The following is a 20,161-nucleotide window of genomic DNA, read 5'->3' as shown; positions in this document are numbered from 1 at the left end:
TAGCAAATAGAAATATGTGAATCCAAAGCAGTTTGTAATGAAGAGGCCCATCATTATTCACTAAACACAGAGTTTCCCCTGAAAACAAGTTGGAGCCGCTGAAACACTCTACTGCCCGGAAATCCTTGCCACCAGTAATCGTTGCCGGAGTTGGTCGTCAACCGCCACCAGAAATTCGTCCAGGTTTTTCCTTTTATATTTAATAATTATATATTGGAGTTTTCATTCCTCTCGGCGTCCATGATTCTTCGATTGGGCGTTGAATTGATAACATTATTACTAGTTAGGTTACTTTAGTTTCTGATTTTCACTTAAAATTATCAAATCATCAATTGTAGAGAAATGAGATTCGGAGTAGCTCTCAGGAACATTTTACGCCCACTCTCACTCTCGTCGTCGTCAACGCCTGTAACTTCACAAATCTCCACCACACTTCCATTTCATGCCTCTTACTGCAAACCACCACCACAATTCCTTCTTCCATTTTTGAACCACTTTCACAGCTTGACAGACACTCGTTTTCCCAAGAGACGACCTTCTGATAAGCCTCGTCGAAAGCGGGCTAGCTTGAGACCCTCTGGTGCGTGCATTGTATCTTTTTTTTACTTTTCACGCTCTCATTTTATTTTATTTTAATTTCGTCTCACACTAATCGAGTTTTGATATTTTTCAGGGCCTTATGCTTGGGTTGAGCACACAACTGGTGAAACTATACTTCCCAATAAGCCTAATGAGGGGAGTGTCAAGAGGAGGAATGAGAAGAAACGCATGAGGCAGCGCCGTGCCTTTATACTCGTACGCTCTCCCTTTTCCTGCCCATTACACACTCGATCTTGGCCTGTCTTTTCTGTTTGCCTTCTACTAGAAATGCATGACACTTTCAAAATGAATTGTTACTCTGACTTAATTACATCTTATGTTATGTTTAGAATGTTGTCTTCTGAAACCTGAGATCCAAAAATAACTTAAGAAGCCAAAACCTATATTTATCACTTCTGTGCCTGCTACTATACTTGAAGAGACTTAAAACGTGAATATATCCAAATAATCAGATCCTTATAATATGTCAAATCATACTATGGTGTTATTTACAAAACATACTAGAATTCCACAAATAAAGTGGAGATTAGATGTTAATAGCCAATCAAGTTTTGCTTTAACCATTTACGATGCCATTGAGGCTCTAGCAAGGTGAAATATGATTGGTGATGGTAAAGAATAAAGATTATATTTAATTTTCTTACCTTATAATGTGGTTTGATAGAGACTCCAAATGAAAGATTACCCACTTGATTTAAAAAAAATACATATATTCTCACTTAGCTAGAATACTGCCCTAGAAAACTAGAAATTATGTTCATCCACTTTTCATACACAGATAAAAACTACATCCATTGAAGCTAAATTTTGAAAACACATTGTTGACAACTGAGTTGAAAATGTGAGTTAAATGTAAATGAAAAACGTGATGCATGTGTGATTGGATTAAGCTACCATCCAATACACTCAGCCACTGTTTCCGTCAGTGCCTTTAACATCCAACCCAAACTCTGCAGTTTTGCAGAACTCGACCGCCGTTTCACATCTTCCACGTCAGCATAGCTATTCACTTCATCTTCATCGCCACTATCCACCTCAGTATTGCTGCTAACAATGAAACTTAAATATAAGATTGTAACTATGAAATCTATATGAAAAAGTACTTATAAAATAATGGGGATTAGAAAGCTTACTTTTTGGGAAGCTTGTAGTTTGGACGTAAACTCTTCACTATCCTGAAAATATCATCTTTTGTGGAAGTATGTGAAGTGCATATGCATCTACCTTTGATTTCACGATTCTCGTAAATCAAAAGTAATGCATCTGCTAAATCTCTAACTTCGACTACAGGAAAATACTTACCCTCTAATTCACGATCTTTAAATTCAAGAAATAAGAAAACCAAGATAAATAACATGAAAATTGATTTTATTTATATAAAACTAATGGCCCAAAACATGACTTGGGCAAATGCTAACCAAGTCAAGGGATTTTCCTTTTGCAAAGTTCAGGACAATTTCTTTGATAATTGTCTTTGAAAAGTAATACCACTTCTGAAAGATATGCAACATAAGAGTTCATTTATTTACATGCAAGAAATTATTTGATGATGATTGAAATAACAAGACCCTTTGGTTAGCAAAAGTATTACATGTTTGAGTCTTAATATAATAAAATGTGTTAGAACTTAGAACTTTCTCAATATTGTCCACTAGGAGATGTATCATCTTTCGAGGGATATAAATGATAAGCTGCAAGAGTTTGGAACAAAGGTGCTATCTGGAGCAGTTTTTTAGTTAACAGTGAGACTTCCTATGCTGTATTATCATCCACTTTCTTAGAATTTACATTTGTCATTTTAGATTAATAATAGTATTTTAAACATAAGCTCTGTCAGAAAAAAAAAACATAAGCTAATCTTGACTATCTAGATGCTCTTTCGTGACATGAGCTATGCCTCGTATTTGTTTTGCTGTTAAAAGCAAATAGTTCTGAATGATAGACTAGTCCATATACGGGTACTAAATTCAACAGTATATGGACTCCATAATAATGTATGATAAATAATTAATAATGGAATCATCTTTACAGGACTGCTTGCTTGTTGTCATGGCCATTACAAACGGTCCAAGCTTTAAATTCACCTCTCTTAGTTTGTGGCAAGTTTATTTGCTATTGAATGTCAAAAATATTCCATATTCAAGCTTATAGCCTTAATACCCACAACATAGAAATTCTAATGTGATCAATGAGGGGATTGATTTGTATGACTGTTTAAGGTATATCAGCATGTAGTACATATACTAGCATCCTGTGGCAAACAATTGACTGTCATGTGTCAATTATAGCAAGACGGTTTGTTTCGTACAACTTCACAATTTGCTGAGGCTAAATGAAATTTCTCTATGGTATTGCTCCAAAAATCCGTTGTAGAAGAATTTAAGCTTCAGTTTTATATCAGTGAAATGACCTTTTGATAAAAATAATAGTTATAATGGGTTCTCACCTGATATATTTTTATGTTCTTTGCAAACTCTTTTGCATGTAGGAGGAAAAAAAGAAAAGGAAAGCTCAGATGCAAGAGGCTCAGCGGAGGAAAAACATTAAGAAGGTAGAGCGTAAAATGGCTGCTGTTGAAAGGGAAAGAGAGTGGGCAGTAAGACTGGTCGAATTGAAGGGGCTTGAGGAAGAGAAGAAAAAGTCTACGGCTTAAATTTGTGTAGGACCTCATCTGCAATTGGTAATACTGGTCAAGTTTTTGGGCCTCTTAATAATTTGAACCCGCGACAATACGTAATCTTCAATTTGTTTATGTTGTTGTCTAATGATTGAGTGACTGCTTATTTAAAGTAATTCTTTTCTGACACTAGGAAGTGTGAACCCTCCTCCTTACTTTTTTTGGTTCCTTGTTACTCTGCACGGGTGTTAAGACTGTCTGTAGTAACATCATATGTGGGTTTAGATCTTTCCCTATGCATGATGATGAGCTTGTATCTTCCATCTACATGTCTCATAAAATTTTAATTTTCAAATACAGTATTGGTTTCTATTTGGTCCATGTCATGTTACTGTTTTGTGTAATATATGGTTTTGAAGTGATCTTGCGGGTCTAAATTTATAATAAGTTTTGAAATTGGAGAGGGAGAATATGAAAATTTGCACCACAATTGTAAAGGTTTCATGATTGTTTTGATGCAGCTTAATTAAGTCAACATACGTCTTTTATTAGTTTTGAATTATCAGCATGGTAGAGTCTTAACTCAACCTTCCAAAAGCATAAAAACCTTATCCGTAAGATGAGGATTGTGATTGAGAATTTCTTCCACTTATAAGCTTTTACCTTTATTAAAGGAATGTGATTAAATCTATTTTAATTACATGCATGTAAGGTTCCCAAGGAGATGGTAGATGGGGATTTTAATTACATGAGTTTCATAAGTAATTTAAATTTTAATCTTTACAATTTTTACACCACACAGAATACATAATTGTTAAATCATTGATTAATAAAAAAAAATTTAATTTAAGTTTGGTCTTCAAATTTTGATGGAGATAATGATTAAAATATTTATAAAACTAAATTGAATTGATAAGAAAATAGGAATTATTATTGTATTATGTATAAACTAAAATGTAAAAATTTAATTAAAAAATATTCCTTTGAGTTGCTGAATGAGTAATTACTTTTTATATTTGTTTGTTAATGGAAACCACAATGTAGATCTTAACATCATCCCGCTCAAATTAAGAGAGTAGGATTATGAAGTAATTATTTAGTTTTACAATGTTTATTAAGAGTAATTTTAGAATTTTAAAATATAAATAAGAATATTGTGAGAAAAATAATTAAAATATAAATAATATATCTCTCATTCTTTTTCCCTCCCTTCAGATTTCTCAATTTAAAGAAAGCCAAAATACAAATTTACGAGAGAATAACAATCGCTTTCGAGAATGTAGGAAGTAGACATTTAACTCACTCCATATTATTCAAGAGAACGTGATTTTATCTCTTTTGACTTTTTCTTCACATCGGTGTGGATTGGCGCACGTCACTCCCCACGTTTTCACGAATCGGGTGACATAATAAAAAATGGGAAAACTTCTCACCCCACCCCTTAGATCTCTCACGCACCACTGATTTGAATAAATTGTTCCTCTTCTTCCGTAGATGTACCTCTGGAAGCACCCTTTTTTTGTTTAACGTTGTTTTGTTCCGTATATGTACATACGAAAGCTTCCGTAGATGCATCTACAGAAGCATTTGATGTTATATTCACATCTGACTCTTCCTCTCCCCCATTCTTCACTTTCTCATTCTCCAAAACCTCACTTTCTCTCAAACTCAAAAAACAAACTGCAAGACAAGTTCATTTCTTCCTCTCGAGTTCGGCTGGGAACGTTAAGGTCAACTACTAGTACATTCCAACAAGTTCCAAACTACATTTAATCGGTAAGTTTTCGATGTTTCGAGTTATTTTAGAATTTTTAAAAAATAGAGATTGAATTCGATTTTTAGGTGTAAGAATGATTGAGTAATGTTAGAAATAAGGTTTAGCTATAATGTAGGTCCTGTTTCAAGTGTAAAATGGACGATCAATCCATTAAAAAGGGGTTTTGAACCCTCTGCAACAGTGACCAGATGCCATTGTTGCGTTTTGAAGGTTTAGGTATCTTCCATAGATGCATCTATGGAAGAGTGGAACGTTGGGTCCTTCTGTAGATGCACCTATGGAAGAAACCCATTTTTTCAAATGTAAGACACTTCCGTAGATGCATCTACCGAAGGTTCTCTGCTGAATGTTTTTCTTTCTTTTTCATGTTATAAACATCCAGTAACTTATTCGATTTTATTAAATGACAATACAAACATTATGGCCGACCATCCTGACAGAATTATACATGGGAGGGCTGCACAACACGCATCAGTGCGTCGTGAACAGATGCGTGTAGTATCACATGTGACGAATGGAGCTACCGTTCCAGGACAGGTACCTGATACACCCGATGTACCTGCTACACCCGTTCCAGTTGGGCCATCCCCATCTGTTCCAAGTGACGGGCCTTCTCTGTCTGTTCCAATTGAGAGGGGTACTCCATCTACTACTGCATCACAGAGGCCTCGCAATGATGCAGAGGGTTCCTCATAGATGCCCTCTGCCCGCAAACGTCGACGGAGAAGTTCTTCTACATTCGTGTTTGTACTTGTGCCAGTGACGGATGCTGCAGGACCTTCGGTACCATCTATTGAGCTACGCGAGGATGATCCGATGCCGGAGTCTGTCTGGTACCCGGGGTCCTATGGATGCGTCCCTACTGATAAGGTATGCATATCATTCGGCTAGGCATATCCGGGAGAGTAAGGTAAATTTTCTTTGTTTATTATTTATTATTATTTTTATTCAGTTTATGACTTTGCTTGAAGATAACAATATTTTTTTGGAAAATTTAAGGAGGTGGAGATAACTCGCGGGGCGCACGTGAGGTTTCACACCTTACAGAGGATATACGATACAGAGCTTACAACGGCACATCAAGCTGCTGGTGACGAGGCAGAGGCTGATATACACAGAGAGCGGGTGTTGAGATGTTACTTTCTATATTTGATATGCACTCATCTCTTTGTGGACACGTGCTCGACCTACACTGACGTCGTTTACCTGAGTACAACTGGGGAGCGGCTACAGTGGCCTACACCTACCACCGACTAAGAGAGGGATGCCTCTGGAAGGCGAGGACTATGGCTGGCAGTTATACCCTCTAAGTGGTAACAAATTTGTATCCTTTTACATTTTCTCAAAGTTTATTATATATTTGTGATAGTATGTTTGATCACCGTGTTTTTTTCCAGGGTTTGATACTTCAACACTTCCCTGGTATTATTGGCTGGGGAGAGGTTTCGGACTACACTGAGGATATGCCGCGTGCTAGAGCCTACGCCCCCTCAGAAGGAACCAGGTGTCGAATCCTTACAGAAGTTGTCTTGACCGCATGGCTGCTGAGGACATCCATTATGGTTATGCTGATCACCGTGAGTTGGTTCCATTTGATGATATCGTACTATATTCTGGATGGTTGGCTCTCAGTTCAACCATCATTGTCCGTTATCTTTCGGAGGGCGTCATGCGTCAGTTCTGCTACCAACATACCATACCTCGGCACTCTTCTGACTCTGCTCCTATTCCCATGACCCGTCGGCAGCTAGATGAGGTCTTTGCAGACTGGGAGCACCACTTGATTCCTGCCGAGGCTCGGGCGACCACATCAGAGAGGGATTGGAGCTGCGTCGACGACTACATCACTTGGTACTACAGAGTGTCGCACCCATACATGCTTTCCACCGCACCTGGATCACAGCCCATATCAGCCCACGATGAGATTCTGCGGGCTCATCAGATGGATCACACTTGGGATGTTCTTCCTCGGTGTTGTGAGATAGCTGACATGGCGCGGGCAGGCATTGTCGATGGTTTCTTCCCTAAGGGGTCTACTGGCCTGCGTCTTGTGGAGGGTATCCTTAGGGTGGCAGAGGGGGCATTTTTGTATCGTAGAAACCGCTCCAAGACAGGTGGGGCACTCGATGGTAGAGGCAGAGTATCCAGTAGACGGCGCGGTGGACGCGGAGGAAGAGGCAGCGGAGAGGCGCAGGATGATGTATGACACACACAATAGTGATGATGACAGATTTATTTCATATCTGTATTTTGATTTCATTTTTGCACGAGAATTTGATATATGTATTCGGCATTATTGACCGACGATTTATACTAGCTTTATTTTTGGTGTGCTATGCACTTATTATCTTTAAATCGCATTACTTTGATTGATTGTAATTGGGTTTTCCATTGTTATAAAAATCGAGTTTTGGAGTGAAGCCTATGTGATTTTAAAAAATAGTAGACTATTCCATAGGTGCATCTACGGAACACTCTGTTTTAACACGTTTTGTAGATGCACTTACGAAAAGAAAAAAAAAAATTGAAAAAAAAAGTGCTTCCGGATGTACATCTACGAAGGAGGAATATTGGAATTTTGCAGGTGGCTAAGAGATTCAAGGGTCTATTGAGAAATTCTCAAAAATGAACACCCCTACAAATAAATTGAAGGCTAGAGATCTGGCGAGTTGAAAAAGTCTCACCAAGCGTCCTAACGTTTCTTTAAGAGACTTTCACACTTATACCGATATAAATTTGAATTCTAATAAAAATATGAAATTTAATAATATTGATATTGGTTGGTTGAGTTAAATTTTACAAACAATTGTATAACATCTATCTATATTTTATATATCTTTTATATGTAAAGAAATTATGCATAAAAAACCCCAACCATGTGTAATATATAAAAATAAAATATGATAATTTACTGATATGTATGAACAAACATTCACGGCTGTATAAAGAATTCCAAATATGAAAAAACAAACAATAAAAATATGAATTAAAGCTGTCTCTTTAAATCATCCAAAATAAAAAATAATAATAAATGGTTTAAATGTGCATTTAGGATATACATGACCATTTTCTTCCAATAAAAATAGTGTGCTCTTAATTTTCAAATATTGGATAAGAGAGGAAATGAAAAGAGAGTTTCCTAAAAATTTCGATGAAGTTTCGGTGTGGCCTCCAAAATTTGATATTAAAAGGATGGTATGCTCGTCATATTCTATGCCATCATCAACCCATGTAATAGGCTGATCGCAGCACAAAGAAAATCCTAATGCCATTACCAACCAACAAGTCTTACTCTTGCACATTTTTCCAATCTCTTATCACTATAATAATAATATTCTCCTTTCTTTTCTTTCCATAACTAAGATGATGCTAAAGATAAAGAGTGTGCAAACCATAGTGGCAGGGCTAACGTTTTTGTTGGCCTTATTGACCAACCTACTCTTGAAGCTACAGAGGCAGCACAACCGTAAGGCTCAGAAACTACAGACGATGATGATGATCAGATCTGAATTAGATTCTTCTTCTTCGTCCGAGGTTGATGATGAAAGGTATGGCCTGAGCTGGAGATTGGCGGTGGAGTCAAATAATAATGTGCGTCCATGGAAGACGGTGCCAGCTCGTTGCTATAAACATGTTGAGAATTACATCCTTGATGGACAATACGAACTTGACATGAACATCATCGTAGACGAAATTATTTTCTATGCAAAATCACAGATTCCTGTTCCTAGTAATAAAGATGCTTGGATATTGGACGTGGATGATACATGTATCTCTAATATTCCTTATTACAAAAATAAGCGATTCGGGTATGTATATTTTATAATTTGCTCGTCTGGTTCTCTTCATTAACATGTTTTTTTAAATATGAATTTGTTATATATAAATATTTGCAGATGCGAGCCGTTTGATTCAACCATGTTTAAGGCATGGATCAACAAGGGAATGTGTCCTGCAAATCCTGTGGTACTAAGATTGTTTAAAACGTTGATACAAAAAGGTTTCAAGGTGTTCTTGCTAACTGGTAGATATGAAGGAACCCTCGCTAAAATCACTATGGACAACTTACATAGCCAAGGATTCATCGGATACCAACGCCTTATTTTGAGGTAATATTAACTATTTTAGTATGTTTTTATTCCGTGTTATTTTGTTGTAAGTACTGAAAAAGACATGGAACAAATTAAACAGGAGGCGTGCGTGATTTATGGTGTGAAAATGGATTCTAGTATTTATGTGTTACGTAACTTCGTGGAAGCTACTACTGCTCTATAATATGTCTGACGCCACAGATTCATTTTCAACAAGTACCAGACAACATGCATACGACTTTAATTTCCTAATTTAATCACTATATGATAATAACAACACCCAACATTGCACGTCTATAGAGTATTTTATTAAAATATACCAAATACTTATATTAATTTGACAAAACCTATATACATAAATTAAACAAAGTAGACAACAAGAGACTTGGCCGGTTGGTTGGAAGTATTAAATAAAAAACAATGGTCAAAATTAAGCATTGGCATTTGGTGTGTGAATTTATTTTTATAAACGGCTAACTAGTGGAAACAGGAAAGAAATTTCCTCCAACAAATAACAATGTTGTGTACGCATTTTCTTGTGGGATTCTTTTTATATTGGACTAGTTCTGAAAAACACACACTAGACTTGGTCAGCTCTCGTAAAAGTCTAGGATGTAATGCTGCTGACGGTGCCAAATTTGGCTTGATTGCTTGCGTATGTAATGTAAATTCAATAATCACTGCATTTTGAAAGCTTCCTCTTAATTTACTTTTTGGGATTGAAAAAGTCTTATCTAATTGGTTTTGGTTTTGGCAGGAGTGATGAATACAAAGGACAGAGTGCAGTGAAATACAAGTCATCCATTAGGAAAGAGATAGAGAAAGAAGGTTATAGAATATGGGGAAATGTTGGAGACCAGTGGACTGACTTACAAGGAGACTCTTTGGGGAATCGTACTTTCAAACTTCCTAATCCTATGTATTGCATTTCATGAGACTTCAACAAACCAAATGGTTTCTTTTGGACAAATCTTGAGTCTTGCTTAATTTCACATACAAATGTTATTATTATTATTAGTAGTAGTAGTAGTTCCTCGTGTGATTGATGCCTCTACCTACCAGGATGATGAATGGGAGCTACAATATTTTGAAAAACTATATTTTCATTCAAGCTATAACATGTATGGTAAAACATTCCATCAAAATTAATCATTGTCACCTAATGTGGCAATCACTTATCATAAATTTGTGGACCCTTATAAATATTATAATCCAGAACCACACATTGCAAATGATTTTTATAACACCTAAAATCCCAATGCATATAATACGAATTTAAAACAACTATTCACATAGGAGAAACCTCGCCTTGTCTGTTTTGATGTATGGTAAATCATTTCATCAAAATTAATCATTCTCGATGTATGTGGTTGCACTTGTCATAAATTTGTGGACTGTCATAAATATTATAGTCCATAGTCACTTGTTACAAACGATCTCAACCTGGTGTGTTGCAGTCACGTGGGATGCATTAGAGTTATTAAACGAGACATAGCAGGATAGACACATGCTCAACACGTAGGCAAGTTGATCTTGTCATAAGACTTCCTCGATTAGAGGTCACCATCCACAATCCCTGATGGAGCAAGCTTTAAGGCTTTGTGCGTTTCGCTAGATCTAAAAGGTTATATATACCTATCTTTAGAGTTAGGTCAATCCATCACATTCACAAATCACTAACTAAAGACTTTAACTTGGTGTATCGTCCATAGAGTCAGTATTATTCTACTCTTAGTAAATACAAATGGCATCCATTGTGAGGTCTGATAAAATGTTCTTGAGTCGCACCCTTTTAACAAGAGTTTTCACCAATATGTAACTGTTTATTAATGATAATGACTCACGTTTCATACCACAACTGTTAGACTGTTACTGATATTTCATCTGAACCATTTCAAGCATGGATTCACATGTATTTTCCATGTCTCTTAGCTTGAGAATATGTTGACTACTACTTTGAGGAATTGCCACGTGTCTTCTCCATTTTTCCATTCAGGGGGAATCAGACAATTGATCCATTCTAAACTGCACATGACAACATCGTGTCAGATGACATTTGTATCATGTTATATCATTGTTTTCATGCTCGAACCTTGGAGATGATACCATGGTACTCTGGATGGTTGATCTGTGGGTCTCGACTTATGTATCCACGTCTACCTGATTGAGCACTGCGTAGTTTGAATATTTGTAGAGTATACCTAGGAACCCACAATTGTTGCTCCTGCCATTGTCCTCCGCGGAGATGTTGATAGGACATTTGCGAGCTACGATGAGCAACTTGTGCTAAAGGATGTATGTAGTGTGTCTGCTTCTCGTCCATAGATTACAATATATGGTTACATCCTATGATTTTATAGTGCCTCATCCCTACATTACACTAGATGCAAAAGGAGATCCCCTAGACCATCTTATCAAGAGAAACTAGAGGAGGAACATGAGAGGGTGCACTATGTCGTAGATGTATTGACGATATGTCACTGTATTATTGCTATTGGGAGATAGGTTATAACTAGAGGCGAGTTTCAAGAAGGAACTCATAGAAGGATCATTCTATATGCTATCTTAGCAAAGGCAAGACATGTGTTGTAGTATATGAGACATTGGAGGAACATGAGCGTTAGATATACCTAGTAGTAATATTTTAACTTGTATTTGATATTAACATTTTGAGAATTTGTATGATTTGTTGTATTTTATTAGCATTGGTGTATGGTTTACCATCATTTACTTTGACAAAATAATCTTATTAATGAACGACTAATGTGTATGATCTATTGCAAGTATGATTTAAAAATGACTTATAATGTATGGTTTAAAAGTAATCACCCCATTCTAGTTCTACAGAAATACTCCAAATCTCTTTAACTAATCTGACATAGTCCTGATGATCAGCCCACATGCTAATTGCTAACAACTTATTGACTCAAAAATGATATTTTGTAGTAAGACTTGTCACCACGCCCCTAATTATGTTGCCCAATGTTTTGTGAATAGCCTGGTGCGCTTCTATTCCGTGATCAATATATAAAAACAGTAAGTACTATCTATTTCCAGAAAATGCCACACACATGTCATAACATTCATTCATAGTTCCAACTGCAACAAATGCTACACAGATGGCATCACATTCATTCATAATTCCAACTGCACTGCATTCGACCTTTTGGAAGGAAGTACAAACAACTAAAAAGAATCCAACCAATTCTAAATTTGTAAATCTTTACTTTAATAACCCATTCAAGAGACTCTTGACATGTCACATGCCCACAAAACTTCATCTCCATCATTTGAATAAATCCAATACATCTCAACAACCCTATTCATTATTATTTTATCGTTTTCTCCAATCCATCCCTCTTGTTTAACAACATAAATGCTAGCCACCAATAATTGTTTACCCTATTCTTTCATAGCTGCATTGCATTCATTCAGATATATTCCCTGCCTGCAAAACTAAATACCCATCTAACACAACCTTTCATCTACCCGTTTTTGCTCGCTTCATTCCACTTGTTCCACTAGAATTAAACGGAGATACACTGCCGCTTGGCCCAGGACTCTCTTCTCTAAAATTTGAATTCAGCAATGCCAATTCCCGCAACTGCTGCCTCTTTATGAAGTCCTCTGACTCATCCTGCAAGTTCACATCCCACACAAAGTTAATACATAACACTTTCCACAACTAAGATTAATTAACAATATCATTACAATAATGAAGTCCCCGTGTTCTTGATTTCAACAATAACATGGTTCCGTCAGGGAAGATATCGTTATGCATACTAGACAGCTCAACAGAATTACTTAGATTGCACAAAAATGTTTAAATTAATATTTAGGATTTGATGTGCTAGCTTAAGATGATTATAACAGAAAATTCACCACCATGAGAAATTGGAAAACCTTGATAAGAACAAAGCTTAGCTACTGTGTCATTACATACACTATAAGTATTGTTTTCCAATAATAATAGAACATGCTACCCTTATAAAAACATTTACCAAACCCCTCTCTTCCGCATATCTCATCTTACTACACCAGAAGAACAATAACCGTCGCATCTTGCATCACACACTATCCGGCTTCGTTACGCAGCAAAACAATCCCTATTCTTCAATGAATCAAATAGTACTATGACTCAAATACCAAGAATTAAGTAACAAACCTCTAAACCATTAAACATTTTTTTTCTTCACATTTGCTTAGAAATTTTGAAGTTTTTAAATATGTCTACACATTCCTCTATCAGTATCTTAATACCATTCTTCTTATTGTGTTTGTTATTTATTTTTCATGTATATATATTGTTGGTGGGATTATGTTTCAAATAAGATAAGAACTCTTAGAAGAAGAATTGTCAATTGGCCAAGGGGGATTAACATCCCGATGACCTTTTGCGACAACTTCGCCTAGAGTTCGTCGAATTCCGAAAAATGTCTCTAAAAGGACTAGACTCTTTTGAAGATAGGACTTTGGATTTGACCAATGACTCTTTGTATAAACCAAAAATAAAATCTCACGGTGAGACCTTGTACGACCTACGAGACGAAAGATTCGGTCTACAATGAGGCTCCACTTAAGGGAGGCCCTTGTGCCTTTTCCCTTTAGTGTTATCCGTGATACCCTTAGTAAAGCCACCCTGAGTTGGGAGGGTAGATTATCCCTAGGACGAACCTATGAACCTACCCGTTAAGGATACCTTTATTACCATCCCACCACCGCGTTATATCACCATGCATTTAAAATTTAAATATTCATCTTTGTCTTTATGTCTTACTCACAGGATTTTCTTTGAAAAGACAAAAATGATAATAAAAAAAAGAAAGAAAGGTTTTTGGTGAGCATCAAAAATGAATCCAGATAAGAAACCAATTGTCCGCATCAGTGTCATGTTTCCAGATTTGAAGAAGATGAAATAGATTAGAAAGCAACTACCCAACAAGTCCGTGAAAAGCTTTGTTCGTTGATATGGCAATATTCTTGACTTACTTAGTGAGAAGGTGCAAATAGAAGCTATTACCGCCCCTATCCAGTTTTATGATGCGCCATTGAGGTGTTTCACTTTTCAAAATTTTCAACTAACACCTACGTTGGAAGAATTTGATAGGATTTTGGGATTCTCCAAAATCAAAGATGGAGTTTATGTAGGAATTGGCCAGACCATCAAAATTAGGGACTTGGCTAAGACATTGGAGATACCATATACTGATTTTATACCTAACTATTAAGCAGATGGGGAAGTTCAAGGAGTTAGAAGACAATATTTGGAGGATAAGGATCTCACCTTTGCAGATGAAGAAAAATGGGAAGCTTGTGAGAATAGCTTGGCATCATTGATCTTTGGGTTGGTTCTTTTTCCGAACAATGCTAATTATATTGACCCAGTAGCCATCAATGTGTTTTGGGCCGTGAAAGTTCTAAATGTGGATCCTACTCCAACTTTGCTTGCTGACGTGTATTATTCCATCAATGCACGTTACGAAAGGGGCAGAGGTGCACTACGTTGTTGCATTCCTCTGTTGTGTTCTTGGTTCATGTCCCATCTTTACAGGGAAGATTATTTGGTTTCGGACTTGACAAAGCATGAATGGTCTCAAAAGTTAAGGACCCTTAGTGCTGACTCTATTTTGTGGTATGCTAGGAAATTAAATATAGGGGAAATTGCTATAGTTGTGGAACATTTCCCAATTGGGACAAGAGGATGTATCAACTACAACCCTGCTTTGACTTTACGCCAACTCGTACATCCTTTGGAAAATAAGTCTTCCGAGGAAGAATCGCAACAATTACTGCTTCATCATGATATGCGTAAAAATGACCCGAGTTACTTCAGAAAATCATCTGAGCTTGGGTAAGATTCATAAAAAAGAATATGGAAGGAAGAATGTTGTGGCAAGGGAAGCCTATACTCAGTGGGTTTTGGGTAAGGTTCAAATCAACAAACTAACGTTTGATATTGATCCTACATATAAGCCAGACATACCATATCATCTTTCAATGTCAGTAGAAGAAATGGAAGATTGAAAGGTTGCCCTTGAACAAGCCCAGCAAGAAAAAGAGGGATTAGAACATAACCTTTATGACCTTACTTCTGAGAAAAATCAGTTGCAATATGAACTCAAGCTGAAAGACGAACAGATTCAAAAGAATAATGAATTGGCGGACAAAGAAAGGCTTAAACGAAAGCGTTCGACTGATGGGTTACTAAGTGCAACTTTCAATCTTGATTCTCACAATTAACGATTGAATGATGCTGCCAAAGAAATTGAGAGGCTAAAGGGTTGGTATGATCAAGCACTAAGGATAAAAGGGAGTCAGAAATAGTTCTGAAAGTCCAAAGTAAGGTCGTATAGGTTATGCTCTAATCCCTCTTTTTCTTGTTGGGCTTGTTCAAGGGCAGCCTTTAATTCTTCCATTTCTTCTACTGATATTGGAAGAGGATATGGTATGTTTGGCTTATATGTAGGATCAATATCAAAAGGTAGTTTGTTGATTTGGACCTATCCAAAACTCACTGAGTATAGGCTTCTCTTGCCACAACATTCTTCCTTCCATACTCATTTTTATGAATCTTACCCCAAACTCGGATGATTTTCTGAAGTAACTCGGGGTCATTTTTACACATATCATGAAGAAGTAATTGTTGCAATTCTTCATCGGAAGGCTTATCATCCAAAGGATGTCCGAGTTGGCGTAAAGCCAAAGCGGGGTTGTAGTTGATACATCCTGTTGTAGGTATATTGGAAAATGTTCCACAACTATACGCAATTTCCCCTATAATTTAATTTCCTAGCGTATCACAAAATAGAGTCTGAACTAAGGGTCCTTAACTTTTAAGACCATTCATGCTTTGTAAAGTCCGGAACCAAATAATCTTCCTTGTAGAGATGGAACATGAACCAAGAAAATAACAGAGTAATGCAACAACGTAGTGCATCTCTGTCCCTTTCGTAACCTGCATTGATGGAATAATACACGTCAGCAAGCAAAGTTGGAGTAGGATCCGCATTTAGAACTTTCACGCCTCAAAACAAATTGATGGCTGCGGGGTCAATATAATCAGCATTGTTCGGAAAAAGAACCAACCCAAAGAACCAAGTTATCCTCACAAGCTTCCCATTTTTCTTCAATTGCAAAGGTGAGAGCCTTATCCTCCAAATATTGTCTTCTAACTCCTTGAACTTTCCCATCTGCTTTATAATTAGGTACGAAATCAGTATATGGTATCCCCAATGTCTTAGCCAAGTCCCTAACCTTGATGGTCTAGCCAATTCCTACATAAACTCCATTTTTGATTTCGGAGAATCCCAAAATCCTATCAAATTCTTCCAACGTAGGTGTTAGTTGAAAAATTTGAAAAGTGAAACACCTTAATGGCACATCATAGAACTGGATAAGGGCGGTAATAGCTTCTATTTGCACATTCTCACTAAGTCAAGAATATTGCCATATCGACGAACAAAGCTTTTCATGGACGGGGAAATAATGGATAACCCTAATCGTTTAAGACTGGTATTAAAATAAGAAGATGAATACTCGGAGTGAAGAAACTTACCACAGGTGTTAGCAATTCCTCTATAATTTCCCGAGCCTGCCTAAGCTTCATGTCAACAATATTAGCAGGTAAATCAGCCTCAATCAATATGTGGAGTGGCTCATTGAGATGCTCATATCCTGGTCTTCCTTTCAATTTTTCTTCCTAAAGATTGATAGAACAACAACCTCAGTTGTTAAACAAAAAATATACATAACCAAACCAATAAAATAAAAACATCATATAATAAACCTGGGAAGTAAGATCATTACCTTGTCTGGATCCTTTATTGATCCCTGTCCTCTAATAAACACCCTGCATCCTGTAGTAGCTTCTACCCGTTTCAGAGAATTTCCTCTAGGCCCCAGAAGTCTTCCAACAAAATTGAACTGATGCAATAAATAGCAATATATTTACATTATTTCTAGTTAATTGAACCTTATGTTTTAAGAAAGAAAACAGACAGTGGTTTGATCAAGTAAATAATTTTCCTTTATTGTACTAGAATTGACATATGAGTTTACATTGGGGTATGTATCAACTGGAATTTCCAAGCGCAAAATCCTTTTTATATTGTATGAGTTAGGACTTGCCGGCGTGCCTTGCCAGTCCATTGCCAGTCCAGGAGCTCCACATATTCTCTGCTTTGCAAAATAAAGTAATGTTATTTTGGATGTATAAAGATCAGGTTGGGTAGAAAAAGAATAAGCTGAAAAAGAATTTTAATAATAAAAAAAGGAAAAGAACTAAAATTCTCAAACTAGGTACCCTTTAACCAACAACCATTAAAATTAAGAAGTTTGATACAAAGTGAGGTGAATAGATCAATATGCTAGGGAACAAAGTTTTCTACTTGTCATGTGGTTTTATTTCCTGGCGGATGAATTGATCAATCAGAATTTCCCCGTATTCGCAATTACAGTCCTTTCCTCAGCCCACTAGCAGTTCCTATTTTGTTCAAGACTCTTCAACTTCTTGAAATTTTTACTTTCTCAGAATTCCAAATATTAGAATCTTTTGAACTGTAATCTCTTCTATGATTTCTTAACTAAAATATATCCTCTTAATATTGTCTAGTTAGAGCATACACTTACTAGTCATTAACTACATAAAGTGGCACAATCAAAATTTGAATCACATGAACATATGATACTATAACATTGAAAAGCTTAAGTTGAGGATATAAAGTTCAGATGTAATTGAGTAGAAGTCACCTCCTGCTGAAAACTATTCCATCCACCCATCCCTGTTCCAGTGACATTTGACATCAGGTTTGAAGAAGCCATGGGACTAGGGCTTCTGTGCCGCAGTCTGTCTAAGTCTCCAAAACCTTGATTGGACAACATTCCAGAAACTCTTAATATTTCTGCAAGTAGAAAACTAGAGTAATGAGAAACATATCAGGTGGTGATGTCCAAAATTTACAGATGTTACAATACAGCCTATACAAGGCCTAAGTCTCTCTATGCAAAATGTACTGCAGTCGGTATCAGTACACTAGATCACTGCCGCATATAAGAACTGAACACCAAGATATTCTGAAAAAAAGGTTTTTAAAAAAAGGACCACAGCCACAATTTGGTCCACAACATGAACATTTAGGATGTCTCAATAACTGCATCTGCAAGCAATACGGTCCATTACCGCAAAAACGCCTGCGACAAAACGGTATTGGAAGGTGCTAATACCGATAGTGTTATTCACCGTTTTTGTGATAAAGAAAAAATTGTGGCTAATTCACATAGCGACGACTGCAATCAGCCTTTACCGACTGAAATTGTGAAAGCCTTTACGCGACTGCAACATGATTGCGGCCGTTAAAACTTTGTCTGCAAGCATCAACCACATTTGACCACAATTGTATGCCATTGAAATTTTTGAGTAAAAAATGATGTGATGTTGAGAAGTTTATGGATGAAAGGGGAGGGAATAAGGGAATTTTGCGCCTTTAAACTGGGAATTGAGGTGTTGGAGGCAAGAGTGTGCATAGCTCAAATAGGACCAAGGTGTTAAGCACTCGGTATGATTGGCAGCAGGATTGTGGTATGGAGATGACACTAATTGTGAAATTGTAGGTCTGAAGCAAAATCACGTTTCAACCCAAAGGCAAACATACTCTTGTGGACTCTTGTGGACCTAACCTCTGCCAACACAAAATGTAATAAAAAATGCTTTTCTCCAGAGGTGGAAAACAAGTAATGAAGATTAAATCGAAGCGAAATAGTGGTAATCAGACATTTAGAGCAAGTGGAGAGAATGCAGTGGATTGACAGATTAATATAGATTTGATTAGAATGAAAAGTGTAATAAAAGGTACATTATGGATCTGGAAGGACAAACCTTGATTCAAGAGACGACTTGAGTTGGGAAGAATTTTGATAAAGGGTCCAAGCTTCTGATACTCCGCAAGCAACTCGGAAAGATACTGGCTGAAATCAAACAGTAAATCAAAGACATAATAAAAGGTTGGATTGATTGATGATAGAAGAAGGATATATTATACCTGTCCATGTCTGAAGGTACCGTGGGTCTAATCTGAGGAGAAGCGGCTCTCACCGGAGAGAAGTTGTTGTTGTTGTTGTTATTAGGATTATACAGCCCAGACATGATGACTGCCTCCCTCCCTACCTAGCTAGGTTTAATTCTTACTACTTATTAGTATTCATTATATGCTTCCTTCCTTCTTACCAACAATAACTATCAATCAGTAATTTCCTTTTTTATTTATTGTAAATAAGAGAATTGACTGAATTCAGAAAGAGACAGCTAGATAAAAGAAAGAGTGTGGATTTTAGGAATGAATTAAAGAGAAAAGTGTAAAGAACAAGATTTGACCCAAACACGACTAGTACAATACAAGAAAAGTTACTACTACTGCTTACAAAGCTAGTAAGGACAGCTAGCTAGCTACCCATTCACTCCCAAAGACTGTCAACTACTTGGACACACGTGTCGTTCATGCACACCATCTCAACTTTTAACGCCAACCAATCACTCATCATTTACGTTACTTATTTACCACCTCATTCATCTTCCTAACTTGTCCTCATAACATAAATTCAATAATTTATAAATAAAAACTTATTATTAAATAATATAATAATTTTATTTTCCAAATATTGAATGTACGGTCTTTAAATTAATATTTTCTATGGGAGTCTTAACTTTTACCATTACAACACAAATTAATATTAACTTTATAACCTAGTGTTACATAACAGCATAATAATGGGGAGATGCCTACACAAAGTTGATTAGTTTATAACTTAATAAATAAATTTGTCAACAAGAGTATGTTTGGCATCTCTAACTCCAATATAAAGATATTAAAAAATAATGCTACGTTTTGTAAAAAAAAATAATAATAATTAATTTTGTTAAGTCAATTTACTTCATAGCTGTGAAGAAACAATCAATGGTAGAGACTCGATTGTTGAGACAGAAATTCAAACATTTTATTAAAGCACACAATTCAGTTTTGTTACACACATTAAACTTTATGGAAGGGACACTAGGTACAAATTTTCTACCTTGAATTGTAA

General features: G+C 36.4%; 3 protein-coding genes across 5 annotated transcripts; 2 read left to right on the top strand and 1 right to left on the bottom strand.

Moving 5' to 3' along the window:
• The first annotated feature begins 27 nt into the window (after positions 1 to 27).
• On the top strand, positions 28 to 3,639 carry LOC131616062 (uncharacterized). Of its 2 annotated transcripts, none has more exons than XM_058887289.1 (4): positions 28 to 183; positions 339 to 580; positions 674 to 795; positions 3,089 to 3,639. In XM_058887289.1, the coding sequence occupies exons 2-4, from the start codon at positions 343 to 345 to the stop codon at positions 3,251 to 3,253; spliced, it is 525 nt and encodes a 174-aa protein (XP_058743272.1). In that variant the 5' UTR covers positions 28 to 183; positions 339 to 342; the 3' UTR covers positions 3,254 to 3,639. The 2 variants fall into 2 exon arrangements, with proteins under 2 accessions (XP_058743272.1, XP_058743273.1); XM_058887290.1 differs by lacking the exon at positions 3,089 to 3,639 and adding an exon at positions 2,256 to 2,343.
• A 4,463-nt stretch (positions 3,640 to 8,102) lies between these two features.
• LOC131616061 (acid phosphatase 1-like) lies at positions 8,103 to 10,270 on the top strand. 2 transcript variants are annotated; one of them, XM_058887288.1, is made up of 3 exons: positions 8,103 to 8,803; positions 8,891 to 9,103; positions 9,186 to 9,836. In XM_058887288.1, the coding sequence occupies exons 1-3, from the start codon at positions 8,358 to 8,360 to the stop codon at positions 9,196 to 9,198; spliced, it is 672 nt and encodes a 223-aa protein (XP_058743271.1). In that variant the 5' UTR covers positions 8,103 to 8,357; the 3' UTR covers positions 9,199 to 9,836. The 2 variants fall into 2 exon arrangements, with proteins under 2 accessions (XP_058743271.1, XP_058743270.1); XM_058887287.1 differs by lacking the exon at positions 9,186 to 9,836 and adding an exon at positions 9,843 to 10,270 and having other exon boundaries at positions 8,111 to 8,803.
• A 1,865-nt stretch (positions 10,271 to 12,135) lies between these two features.
• Positions 12,136 to 19,383, bottom strand: LOC131616057 (KH domain-containing protein At3g08620-like). Its single transcript, XM_058887286.1, has 7 exons — positions 19,123 to 19,383; positions 18,960 to 19,048; positions 17,834 to 17,985; positions 17,144 to 17,260; positions 16,892 to 17,008; positions 16,641 to 16,784; positions 12,136 to 12,722 (listed from the first exon to the last, which is right to left on the bottom strand). The coding sequence occupies exons 1-7, from the start codon at positions 19,224 to 19,226 to the stop codon at positions 12,567 to 12,569; spliced, it is 879 nt and encodes a 292-aa protein (XP_058743269.1). The 5' UTR covers positions 19,227 to 19,383; the 3' UTR covers positions 12,136 to 12,566.
• Between the last annotated feature and the right edge of the window lie 778 nt (positions 19,384 to 20,161).

This window comes from Vicia villosa, linkage group LG7 (genome assembly GCF_029867415.1).
Source record: "Vicia villosa cultivar HV-30 ecotype Madison, WI linkage group LG7, Vvil1.0, whole genome shotgun sequence".
In the NCBI taxonomy this organism is placed as follows: Eukaryota; Viridiplantae; Streptophyta; class Magnoliopsida; order Fabales; family Fabaceae; genus Vicia; species Vicia villosa.
This window is presented reverse-complemented; position numbering and strand designations above follow the sequence as displayed.